Source organism: Ranitomeya variabilis, chromosome 1 (genome assembly GCF_051348905.1).
Source record: "Ranitomeya variabilis isolate aRanVar5 chromosome 1, aRanVar5.hap1, whole genome shotgun sequence".
NCBI classification, from domain to species: Eukaryota; Metazoa; Chordata; class Amphibia; order Anura; family Dendrobatidae; genus Ranitomeya; species Ranitomeya variabilis.
In genome coordinates this window covers 260,038,796-260,052,683 of record NC_135232.1, presented here as the reverse complement: position 1 = coordinate 260,052,683, position 13,888 = coordinate 260,038,796, and the positions used below count along the sequence as shown (strand labels likewise).

General features: G+C 46.3%; 2 protein-coding genes across 2 annotated transcripts in view; both read right to left on the bottom strand.

Annotated features, from left to right (window-relative positions):
* Nucleotides 1–13,888, bottom strand: part of GNB1L (G protein subunit beta 1 like) — a 716,249-nt gene that overhangs the window by 381,520 nt on the left and 320,841 nt on the right. The window lies entirely within an intron of this gene.
* Nucleotides 1–13,888, bottom strand: part of TXNRD2 (thioredoxin reductase 2) — a 186,295-nt gene that overhangs the window by 130,046 nt on the left and 42,361 nt on the right. The window contains exon 6 of the mRNA XM_077293390.1: nt 914–992. Coding sequence (XP_077149505.1) covers nt 914–992 — 79 coding nt within the window. The remainder of the gene's footprint in view (nt 1–913; nt 993–13,888) is intronic.

Below are 13,888 nucleotides of genomic sequence, written 5' to 3'. Positions count from 1 at the left end.
GTACTGCAGAACAGCTCCTATTTGGTGCACTGCCCAGATCCATTCAAATTGTTCAAGCTCCATTCAAATGGTTGAGGCTGCTGCGGGGCTGTGCTCAGGAGAATATGAGCTGTTCTGCAGTACCTGGAAGCAGCCGTTACATATTGAATAGAGCTGCACACTGCATTAAATAGGAGTTCTGACACCGGCCACTACACATTGAATGGAGCGGTAAAGTTCACTGAAAGGAGCTGTGCAGTGCAGTAAATAGGAACTCTTGGTCTGCAGTAGCCAACAGTGATCACATTATACATTTTGAATAGAACAAGCAGTGCAGATTCTATCAATGTGTTTTCATTTGGCTGCCACCAGAGCTTATAGCAGCTGATGGGTGGGGCTGCCAGGGATCAGACGCCCACCTGATCCATTATCGTAATTGCTGACAAACATCCTACTAAACTCCACCAAAGAAACCTTTTGCAGGCCAAATAAGTTGACAGTGGTGGCAGGACCCTAGATGCCATGACAACGCATTGTCAAACCCAGAATCACTTTTCCGGACGAGACATCTTGGAGGATGCAATTCTGTTAAACCGCTTAAAATGCTGCAGTCACTAGTGACCAATGGCAGAATTCAGAGTGCTATCCGTGCCACTGTAGTGGGAGCCCTGCAGTCAATTACAGCCAGTGATTGAGCAGGCACAGCTCCATCTCCCATGGCCAAGTGATATTGATGAAGTGCATGTATGACATCCTGCAGGATAGGGGCTTTATATGACATTCATACAGCTCCAAATTCCCCCCATACAATGGTCTCCCCCTAATGCAAGCCTTAAGGTTGGAAGCCACTAGTTGTGCACTTCTATATAGTGTTTTATGCAGAAAAATATTTTGAATTTTGTGAAGAACATTATTTTGACTTGGTAAAACAAACCTCTTTTCCAGCGTTTTCTATGGCATGCACAGTGTGTTCATCCACAAGACTGGCCTTCAAATTAAAATATTTCACTTTCCTGTTAAAAAAAAAAAAAGTGCAAACAAGTGGATGGAAAAATGTAATTACCTATTACAAAAACGTATTACAATTAACCACTGAGACAGAATATAACAATGATACAGAAATCAATAATAAATAATATATTATGTTAACGGTAGACAAGAAACAAAAAATTTAACATAATAGCAAAGGGTTCAGAGATCTGAAGCGCAGAAGTCACACAGTTTTCAGCGATTTAGAGGCTATTTCCATTGGCTAATATTGATGGTATATCAATATGGTACCTCATTGATGTCGGATTAGTAGAAATCTAACAAGCAGTAATGGGCCCAATACCAGCTTCACTGCTTTGTATGTCCCTGGTATCAGAGTTACCTGCACTTAAATCCTTAATACCCCTGGCCATTCTGCATTTAAAGGGAACCTGTCAGGTCAGATAACACTATTACCATGCAGATTAATAGATTATGAACGTGTTCAGCCACTGTACCGCAATATATCAGTGCAGTGCCCCCACACTGTATGACAAAGCTGACGGCACCCAGGAGAAATAAAGTTCATTTTCTCCGGTGTGTCGCACTTTCAGTACAGCGCAACACATTCATAACGCTATTAACCTGCAGATTAATCCTATATGCACAATTATCAAACAGGACAGGTTCCCTGCAATTATTGTGCCTCCATGTCCTTTTGGCAAGAGTTTGTTTTGCTGTTTTCAGTATTCAGTGCAGTCATACTGTGTCAGATTCTCTTTAATAACTGCAGCTATCCTGAGCCTCAGCATACAAGTCTCACATAAACATTACATGGGTATCCTCAAGTCTGGAATGTATCCTCTACCTGTGGGCTATGGGAAAACTTCCCGATCCATGGTGTCTGACCTCTGGACCCCCCCACTAAGGCCATGCTCACATGTTCAGTATTTGGTTAGTATTTTAAAGACATGGCCGAAAGTTCCAGAATATGAAGTATTTCACCCAGACAATTATTGCAATTACACACGTTCTATTATACACATGTTTATGTACTTTGTGTGTATTGGAACAGAAAAAAAACAGGAAAAAAGGCAAGTTGGACATAATTTCACACTAAACCCCAAAAATAGGCAGGAAAAAATTGTTGGCACCCTCAACTTAATATTTGGTTGCACACCCTTTGGAAAAAATAACTACAATCAATCACTTCCTATAACCATCAACAAGTTTCTTAGGGTATGTGTCCACGTTCAGGATTGCATCAGGATTTGGTCAGGATTTTTCATCAGTATTTGTAAGCCAAAACCAGTAGTGGAACAATTAGAGGAAAAGTATAACAGAAACATATGCTCCACTTTTGCATTTATCACCCACTCCTGGTTTTGGCTTACAAATACTGATGAAAAATCCTGACCAAATCCTGATGCAATCCTGAACGTGGACACATACCCTTAGGGTATGTGTCCACGTTCAGGATTGCATCAGGATTTGGTCAGGATTTTATGCAGGTAAAATCCTGACCAAATCTGCACTTGAGGTCACTGGCAGGTCACCTGCGTTGTCCTTGCGTTGTTTCAGCAATGCAAGGACATGCTGCGTTCTTAAAAGACGCACCACATGTCCGTTTTCGCAGGTATGCCGCATGAGTCTTTTAATGCATAGTGGAGACAGTATTTCATGAAATCCCCTCCACTATGCTGCAACATCTGGACGCTGCGTGTTTGACGCTGCGGCTCTACGCAGCGTCAAACACGCAGCGTTTCCTGAACGTGGACACATACCCTTATACCTCTGAACTGGAATTTTGGACCACTCTTCTTTTGCAAACGGTTCCAGGTCTCTCACATTTGAAGGGCGCCTTCTCCCAACAGCAATTTTAACATCTCTCCACAGGTGTTCAATGGGATTTAGAGCCGGGCTCATTGCTGGCCACTTCAGAACTCTCCAGTGCTTTGCTTCCATCCATTTCTTGGTGCTTCTTGAAGTATGTTTGGAGTCATTGTCCTGCTGGAGGACCCATGACGTAGGACGCAATCCTAGCTTTCTGACACGGGACACTACATAGCGACCCAAAATCCTTTGGTAATTGACAGATTTCATGATGTCTTGCGCACAGTCAAGGCACCCAGTGCCAGAGGCAGCAAAACAACCCCAAAACATATTTGAACCCCCACATATTTGATTTTAGGTACTGTGTTCTTCTCAGGCCTCATTCCATTTTCAGTGAACAGTAGAATGATGTGATTTACCAAACAGCTCTATCTTGGCATCATTTGTCCACAAGAGGCTTACTCACGTACATTTTGTCAAACTGCAGTTTAGCTTTTTAATGTCTCTGTGTCAGCCCTGGTATCCTCCTGGGTCTCCTGCCATTTCATTAAAATGTCAACGGATAGTTCGCCCTGACACTGATGCATCCTGAGCTCGCAGGACAGCTTGAATTTCTTTGGAACTTGATCGGGGCTGCTTATCCACCATCCGAACTATCCTGCGTTACAACCTTTCATCAACTTTTCTCTGCCGTCCATGGAGATTTGCTACAGTGCCATGGGTTGTAAACTTCTTGATTATGTTGCGCACCGTGGACAAAGGAACATCAAGATCTCAAGAAAGATTGAGTCAACTTCTTCCCTTTTGACTTGGAGTCAATTGTTTTTATCATATTTGCCCATACCTGTTTCTTGCCACGGGTGGGTTTGAACAAGCATCATACGCTTGAAACAAAGTTGTTTACCCACAATTTTGGAAAGGTGCCAACAACTTTGTCTGGCCGAGTTTTGGGGTTTTGTGTGAAATTGTGTCTAATTTGCCTTTTCTTCCTCTGTGTGTATTGGAACAAAACAAAAAAAAAGCAAATGTGTGTATAACACAACCTGTGTAATTGCATTTATCACCCACTTCTAGTTTTGGCTTACAAATACTGATGTAAAATACTGACCAAATACTGAACATATGAATGTGGCCTAATCCTGAGAACCAGGGCATGTGAATGGAGTGGTGGTCAATCATATGCACTGCGGCAGTGGCCTGATCGCCCACCGTTCCATACACAGAGGGTTCTTCAGAGCCCCATTTCTCAGTATCAGGAAGGGTCCCAGAGATTGGACTCCCACCAATCAGGAAGTTACCCCTTATCCTATGGATATTAATCCCATCCCGACCAGTCGTATTTTCACTTTTGCGGTTTCATGCTTTCCTCTAATTTTTCCAAGAGTTAATGACCTTTTTTCGTATTCACATAGCTGTATGATTGCTTGCTTTTTTGTGGGAAGAGCTGTACTTTTGAATGACACAATTCATTTTACCATTGAATGTACTGAAAAACATGAAAAATTCTGCTGGAATTGCACAGAAAACGCAGTTCAACTGTTTTTTAGGGGTTTGTTTTTACAGACTTCATTGTGTGATGAAAGTGACCTAGCAATTAGAGATGAGCGGTGTTCGAGTCGAACTGTTCGCCAATTTCAAATTCGAGCTGTTTTGGGCAGTGTTCGAGTCGTTCGACGAACCCGAACAATTTGCTTAAAACTCGGCTGTTCGAGTTTCTGTTCGATAACTGTTCGTTCACCAAAAGCCTAGCTTGATTTGCACATTAAAACTGTTTATCATTGTTAATAGACTGTTTCAGTGTATAGTGGGTGGGGGATAGATCTGTGCTGAAATAACGCTGATCTCCATTTTTTTTTTCTTTCCCGCATTTACAGAGGGGCGGTGCAGTCTCTCAGCCTATCAGCAGTGCACACACACACAGCAATGTGCATGTGATGCACACAAGCAAGGGCATGTGTCATTGGCTGTGTATGTCACATGTCCTTGCCCTATCAGAACCAGCCATTTGCCCCGTCGCCACCATTTCCTCACTGCTGCAGCTTAGTGTTAGACGGCACCGCTGCTGCTATGGGCGCTATACAGACTAAGAGTGTTTTTTTGGAGCAAATTGTCAGAGAGATAGGTTTAGGGAGTCGGGACTAGTTGTAATATCAGCCCTTTTCAGGGTAGGTTACAGCAGTTCATAGCACTGTTTGCCAGGCAGGTCTGAGCCAGTGCTGTGCAAGTGTTAGTCACAGCATTTGGTGTAATCTAGCCCAGCCAATCCTTTTGGGCTAGTAGCATTGTCTGATAGTCATCTGAGTAGCCCGCCTGTGAAGCTAGCTACACCACCTGTGTATCTCAATTTTTACTGCATCTAACCCAGTAAATCGTTTTGGGGTTTTGGGCCTAGGAGCAGTGTCTGCACGTCAGCAGAGTAGCCCGCCTGTGAAACAAACTATACCGCCTGTGTATCTCAATTTTTACTGCATCTAATCCAGTTAATAGTTTTGGGCCTAGGAGCAGTGTCTGCACGTCAGCAGAGTAGCCAGCCTGTGAAACTAACTATACCACCTGTGTATCTCTATTTTCACTGCATCTAATCCAGTTAATAGTTTTGGGCCTAGGAGTAGTGTCTGCACTATCCGACGAGCCCTGTTGCAATACGTTATGACGTATAGCCTGAGCCAACAAGCTCAAGAGGTGGGGCAAATCACGCTGCAGGAGTGGTCTCGGATCAGGGACCTATGCACCCTTCTGCACAGTTTTGAAATAGCAACGAAGATGTTTAGTGCTGACGATGCCATTATCAGAATGACCATTCCGGTGATTTACATGCTGGAGCACACCTTAGGCTACGTTCACATTTGCGTTGTGCGCCGCTGCGTCGGCGACGCAACGCACAACGCAAACAAAAACGCAACAAAACGCACGCTAAAACGCTGCGTTTTTCGACGCATGCGTCCTTTTTCGCCGAAAGTTGGACGCAAAAAAAATGCAACTTGCTGCGTTTTCTGCGCCCAACGCTTGCGGCCAAAAAAACGCATGCGTCGCAAAATGCAGCACAACGCATGTCCATGCGCCCCCATGTTAAATATAGGGGCACATGACGCATGCGGCGACGCTGCGGCGCCCGACGCTACGGCGCCGAACGCTAATGTGAACGTAGACTTACACAGTGTTCGGAGTCAGGTGGTGGAACAAGAGGAGGAGGAACAGGAGGAGTCATATGCGGAAGGGATCATATCTCCAAGGTCAAGAAGGTTGGCAGCACCAAGGCGGCTGGCATTGGAGGCTGGGGGAGAGGGATTACCGAGGGCTCATGGTAGCAGCCAAACTGTTGAGGAAGGTGCAGGAGGCGAGGAAGAAGTGGAGGACGAACTGGCGCTGGGCATGGAAGACCCCTCAGATGAGGGAGACCTTGATCAAATTTCTGTTGTGCGAGGTTGGGGGGAGAGGGCAGACGAAGGAAGCATGATTCTCACTTCGCCACCAAGACAACAAGGATTTGGTCCTCCTGGATGCACAAGACACATGAGTGCCTTCTTGCTGCACTACCTGCAACATGACCCTCGGATTGTCAGAATCCGAAGTAATGCCGACTACTGGGTTGCCACACTCTTAGATCCCCGGTACAAAAAGCAAATTTGGCGAAATAATTCCTGCCATAGAAAGGGATTCACGCATGCAGGAGTATCAGCAGAGACTCTTACAGAATCTAACATCTGCTTTTCCACAAAACACCAGTGGTGCACGTAGTCAATCTCTGAGTTCTAACTTGCCAACCGTGGGACTATCGAGTCATCACTCTAACCGTAACAGTAACATCGTATCTGGTGGTAACAGCAATTTTTTTCCAATCGTTTCAAGATTTTTTTAGACCATCCTTTGCAAGGCCACAGGAGACAAGAAGTCTGACGCACAGCCAACGCCTAGAGAGGATGGTACAAGAGTATCTCCAAGTTAACATCGATGCCATGACTGTGGAACTGGACCCTTGCTCATTTTGGGCTTCCAATCTTGAAAAATGGCCTGAGCTCGCCACTCACGCCTTGGATATCTTGTCGTGCCCCGCAGCCAGCGTTCTCTCTGAACGTGTGTTCAGCGCTGCTGGTGGTGTGCTGACAGATAAGCGCACACGGCTGTCCAGTGACAATGTAGACAGACTAACGTTCATCAAGATGAACAAATCCTAGATCCGCAAGGACTTTTCTACCCCTGTGGCATCTTGGGGAGACTAAAAGCTTGATGATTTTTGAAAATCACCTCACCAACCGTTTTAAAAAACTCTGGCGAAATTGATGCCACTTAAGTGGTGTCTGTGGCCGAATTTTTTTTACAAAATGGAGACTCTTTATTTAGTCCCCTTGCTGAGTTTTACATGACGTTGCCATTGTCAATTCCAGGTGGGAGGGTTCGTCTGCAGAGTTGTTTACTCATACTATGGCCTGGGATTCAGAGGTCTGCTCCAAAGCTTCAGTGTCTGCTAGTCAGCAGAGTAGCCCAGCCACCTACCGCCTGTTTACCTAAGTACTATTTTTAATGGCATCTGGCCCAGGAAATCCTTTTGGGCCTAGTAGAATTAAGTGCTACTCAGCAGCGTACCCCACCCATGAAGCAAGCTACACCGCCTGTTTACCTAACTACTAATTTGTAACGGCATCTAGCCTAGGAAATCCTTTTGGGCCTAGTAGAATTTGGTGCTACTCAGCAGCGTACTTCACCCATGAAGCAAGCTACACCGCCTGTTTATCTAACTACTATTTTGTAACGGTATCTAGCCCAGCAAATCCCTTCGGGCCTAGTAGAATTCAGTGCTACTCAGCAGCGTACCCCACCCATGAAGCAAGCTACACCACCTGTTTACCTAACTACTATTTTGTAATGGCATCTGGCCCAGGAAATCCTTTTGGGCCTAGTAGCAATTTCTGCTACTCAGCAGAGTACCCCACCCATGAAGCAAGCTACACCGCCTTCTTTCTTTCTCAATCTAACCCCTCGGCTCTGGAGTGTCCACTCTCCCTCCAGCTCTCTCCTTCTCACAGGTGGACTACCGCGTGTTTTAACACTGTGGCGAATCTTTTGGGCCCAGGCATAAGAAGTCGTCGAGGTAATGGATAATATGTGCCGTCTTACAAATGTCCATGACGACACATTCGAGGAAGCAACTAAACGCCTCAAATAGTGAGCAGGATATGGAGCACCCCATGGGCAAACAGCGATCTATGTAGTATGCTCCTTCACAGAAGCAGCCCAATGGGAGGACACTATTCGGAGGCACAGGTTATAACCGGAACTCCCCCTCAATTTTGGCCATTAGGGTGCCCTTTCCCAACTTGTTGACCCGCCTGATTGCCTCGTCAAAGGAGGTACAGTACATAGTACTGTACTTGGTTCCGCGTCGATGTTGTCGTTTACTGACCTGCCCCTTGGATATGACAAATGGTGGATTAGTCTGAATGTATTGGGTTCATTTTTTGGCAAAACTCCCAAAGGGGGTACCACTACATCTTCTAAGGAAAGTGTTCTGAATGGACCCGCCGCCATTCTACCTAAATATATGTCTTTTTAAAAAAATTTTGTCAAGTTGTCTGGGTATTGGTAGAGTGAGTTTAGATTTTTACTCCAGCCTTTCTTGATTTTAGAAGGGCATGACATGCCTATATCTGTGTCTCCTTCTCCTTTTACTCCTCCACCTCTTTTCTTTTCGCATGACTATATGTAGTTGTGACTTTTCCATGTGTTTGTTGTGTCTTCTGAGCAGTTTGTCAGCTTTTGGACATCTTTTAAGGTGTTTTCTATGTGTTTTCCATGTGTTTGTATGTGTTTGTGTTTGCCTGCCATTGGTTTCAATGGGGTTCGACGGTGTTCGATGAACAGTTCGTCGAACATGTCCCTGTTCGACGCACCGAACCGAACACTATGGAGGCGGCTCATCTCTTCTAGCAATGTGATTTAATGATTTTACAGATCAGTACAGTTACAGTGTTAAGGTACCGTCACACTAAACGACTTACCAACGATCACGACCAGCGATACGACCTGGCCGTGATCGTTGGTAAGTCATTGTGTGGTCGCTGGGGAGCTGTCACACAGACAGCTCTCTCCAGCGACCAACGATCAGGGGAACGACTTCGGCATCGTTGAAATGGTCTTCAACGATGCCGAATTCCCCCTGCAGCACCCGGGTAACCAGGGTAAACATCGGGTTACTAAGTGCAGGGCCGCGCTTAGTAACCCGATATTAACCCTGGTTACCATTGTAAAAGTAAAAAAAAAAAACCACTACATACTCACATTCTGATGTCTGTCACGTCCCCCGCTGGCGTCCACAGGGTTAAAACTGCTTTCGGCAAGAGCGCTGCTATTGCACGCGCTGCTGCCGAGAGCTTCCCTGCACTGACTGTGTCAGCGCCGGCAGTGACGTCACCGCTGTGCTCTGCTTTACGGCCGGCGCTGACACAGTCAGTGCAAGGAAGCTCTCGGCAGCAGCGCGTGCATTAGCAGCGCTCCTGCCGAAAGCAGTTTTAACCCTGTGGACGCCGGCGGGGGACATGACAGACATCAGAATGTGAGTATGTAGTGTTTTTTTTTTTTTAACTTTTACAATGGTAACCAGGGTAAATATCGGGTTACTAAGCGCGGCCCTGCGCTTAGTAACCCGATATTTACCCTGGTTACAAGTGAACACATCGCTGGATCGGCGTCACACACGCCGATCCAGCGATGACAGCGGGTGATCAGGGACCAAAAAATGGTCCTGATCATTCCCCAACGACCAACGATCTCCCAGCAGGGGCCTGATCGTTGGTCGCTGTCACACATAACGAGATCGTTAGCGGAATCGTTGCTACGTCACCAAAAGCGTGACGTTGCAACGATATCGTTAATGATATCGTTATGTGTGACTCAGCCTTTACTAAACTTGTATTGTTGTTTTTGTTTTTTTAATTTAGGTGGTGACATTTTTTTTTTTAAAGAAAAAAATATTTTGTTTGTGTTGCCACGTTCCAGGACCCTCTGATGAAGCCGTGTGAGGGCTTCTTTTTGTGGTGAGCAGACATTTTCATTGATACAATTTTGTGGTAGATTTGACATTTTTATTGCTCCTTATTGCATTATTTTCATTGAAGCGGCAACTGAAAAACTCAATAATGGTGTTTTGACTAAAAGTGATTCAAACTTTTAGATTTTTTAAAACATTTTTTAATCACCTACGGCTTCTTTTACACTTGCCGTGGTCTTGCGGCCCCAATAGATTTCTATGGGGACGCAAAAACAGGCTGCGAAAAATCGTAGGACGCCGTACGCTGTATGGCCCTGAGGGCCGTATTTAAGGCCATGAAAAAATATTGAGCTTGCTCGATATTTTTCATGGCTTATGGACACGGCCCCCATTGTAAATCAAGGTTGTTTTTGCGCTGCGCCGTGACTTCCGGTTTTGCGGACCGCCGTTTGTTTTCCCAATACTTTTGCTATAGTATTGGGAACCTGAAAAACAGCGATCCGCAAGTTTTTTGAGTTACGATATTGCAGCAGTCCTTAAAAATTGCGGCGATACAGCCCGCAAAAAACACGGCAAGTGTAAAAGAAGCCTTAGGGGACTTAAACCTTTCGATGGCTTATATTGTATCTGCATTACAACCGTATTGCAATATAAGGTGAAAATCAAGCTTCTCAAATGTACGCATGTACAATCAAAGCAGGTCCCCAATTTGCCATGACAAAACATCAGAACCCCGCATTCGCATCTCTAGGGAGTCAGTGGGCATATGAAATTGCATACACTCAGATATGTACACTTGAAATGCTGCTGTCAGAAATTGGCAGTGGCAATTACAGGGAACCTGTCAGCGGGTTTGTACACAGTAACCTACAGACATTGTCAGGTCGGCGCTGTTATACTGATTGAAATTATAACTTGGTTGATGAAATCCATCTTGTGGTTGTTTAATCTTTTTTTTCAGTGTTGAGCTAATGATATGCTCGTGCTTCAGGGCGGCCTGTGGGGGGTCTTCATGTGGTACTCTCATTAGATATTCATAATGCAGACTGCTGACAGGTCACTGATCTGCCCCCTTGGTTAACATATTGCAAAAAAAAAACAAAAAAAACCTTCTGCATGCAGGCGCTGATCGTGGCACCTGCGCTGCAGCATAATCCATGTTTACAGTGGTAATAATAAATGTGGTGTAGGTTATCCTGATAGTATAAAAAAAAGAATCCATTTGAAAATGGCGCCGGCAGTGCCTGCACAGTAGCAGTTATCGGTGTATATAGAGGTGATCAGATAGCTCCTGTCAGGGCCGGACTGGCCATCGGGCAGTTCTGGCAAATGCCAGAAGGGCCGGTGGCAGTAGTGGGCCGCTCGAGTGTGCCGCTGTCGGCACACTCCCACTGTTGTCGGCACACTCCCGGCCCCGCATTCAACTATACCGGCGTCATAGATGCCGGTACAGTTGAATGCAATGATGGAGGAGAGAGAATCTGCTGACGCTCCCTCTCCAATCATTCCCGCTCTGCCTGCCGCTGACACTGCGGGTGCGCGATGACGTCATATCATAGCGCACCTGCTGTGTGACCGGGCGGGCAGACTGCAGCTGCTGAGACCGGAGCCAGGAGCAGCGCGGGGCAAGAGGAAAGGTGAGTAGAGTGTTTTTTTTTAATTATTATTATATATCAATGAGTGATAACTGGATTGTGGGGCTATTGGGGGGGCTGCATTACATTCTATGGGGGCTGGCTGCATTACATTCTATGGGGGCTGGCTACATTACATTCTATGGGGCTGGGCTGCATTACATTGTATGGTGGCTGTGCTGCATTACATTCTATGGGGACTGGCTGCATTACATTCTATGGGGGCTGGCTGCATTACATTCTATGGGGGCTGGCTGCATTACATTCTATGGGGGCTGGCTGCATTACATTCTATGGGGGCTGGCTGCATTACATTCTATGGGGGCTGGCTGCATTACATTCTATGGGGGCTGGCTGCATTACATTCTATGGGGGCTGGCTGCATTACATTCTATGGGGGCTGTGCTGCATTACATTCTATGGGGGCTGGCTGCATTACATTCTATGGAGGCTGGCTGTATTACATTCTATGGGGACTGGCTGCATTACATTCTATGGGGACTGGCTGCATTACATTCTATGGGGGCTGGCGGCATTACATTCCTTGGGGCCTGGCTGCATTACATTCTATGGGGCTGTGCTGCATTACATTGTATGGTGGCTGTGCTGCATTACATTCTATGGGGACTGGCTGCATTACATTCTATGGGGACTGGCTGCATTACATTCTATGGGGACTGGCTGCATTACATTCTATGGGGGCTGGTTGCATTACATTCTATGGGGGCTGGTTGCATTACATTCTATGGGGACTGGCTGCATTACATTCTATGGGGGCTGGCTGCATTACATTCTATGGGGGCTGGCGGCATTACATTCTATGGGGGCTGGCGGCATTACATTCTATGGGGGCTGGCGGCATTACATTCTATGGGGGCTGGATGCATTACATTCTATGGGGGCTGGATGCATTACATTCTATGGGGGCTGGCTGCGTTACATTCTATGGGGCTGGGCTGCATTACATTCTATGGGGCTGTGCTGCATTACATCGTATGGTGGCTGTGCTGCATTACATTCTATGGAGACTGGCTGCATTACATTCTATGGGGTCTCTCTGCATTACATTCTATGGGGCTGGCTGCATTACATTCTATGGGGGCTGGCTGCATTACATTCTATGGGGGCTGGCTGCATTACATTCTATGGGGGCTGGCTGCATTACATTCTATGGGGGCTGTGCTGCATTACATTCTATGGGGGCTGGCTGCATTACATTCTATGGGGACTGGCTGCATTACATTCTATGGGGGCTGGCTGCATTACATTCTATGGGGGCTGGCGGCATTACATTCTATGGGGGCTGGCTGCATTACATTCTATGGGGGCTGGATGCATTACATTCTATGGGGGCTGGATGCATTACATTCTATGGGGGCTGGATGCATTACATTCTATGGCGGCTGGCTGCATTACATTCTATGGGGGCTGGCTGCATTACATTCTATGGGGCTGGGCTGCATTACATTCTATGGGGCTGTGCTGCATTACATCGTATGGTGGCTGTGCTGCATTACATTCTATGGAGACTGGCTGCATTACATTCTATGGGGACTCTCTGCATTACATTCTATGGGGCTGGCTGCATTACATTCTATGGGGGCTGGCTGCATTACATTCTATGGGGGCTGGCTGCATTACATTCTATGGGGGCTGGCTGCATTACATTCTATGGGGGCTGGCTGCATTACATTCTATGGGGGCTGGCTGCATTACATTCTATGGGGGCTGTGCTGCATTACATTCTATGGGGGCTGGCTGCATTACATTCTATGGAGGCTGGCTGCATTACATTCCTTGGGGCCTGGCTGCATTACATTCTATGGGGTTGTGCTGCATTACATTGTATGGTGACTGTGCTGCATTACATTCTATGGAGACTGGCTGCATTACATTCTATGGGGACTGTCTGCATTACATTCTATGGGGCTGGTTGAATTACATTCTATGGGGGCTGGCTGCATTACATTCTATGGGGGCTGGCTGCATTACATTCTATGGGGGCTGGCTGCATTACATTCTATGGGGGCTGGCTGCATTACATTCTATGGGGGCTGGCTGCATTACATTCTATGGGGGCTGGCTGCATTACATTCTATGGGGGCTGGCTGCATTACATTCTATGGGGGCTGGCTGCATTACATTCTATGGGGGCTGGCTGCATTACATTCTATGGGGGCTGTGCTGCATTACATTCTATGGGGGCTGGCTGCATTACATTCTATGGAGGCTGGCTGCATTACATTCCTTGGGGCCTGGCTGCATTACATTCTATGGGGCTGGCTGCATTACATTCTATGTGGGCTGGCTGCATTACATTCTATGGGGGCTGGCTGCATTACATTCTATATGGGCTGTGCTGCATTACATTCTATGGGGGCTGTGCTGCATTACATTCTATGGGGACTGGCTGCATTACATTCTATGGGGGGCTGGCTGCATTACATTCCTTGGGGCCTGGCTGCATTACATTCTATGGGGTTGTGCT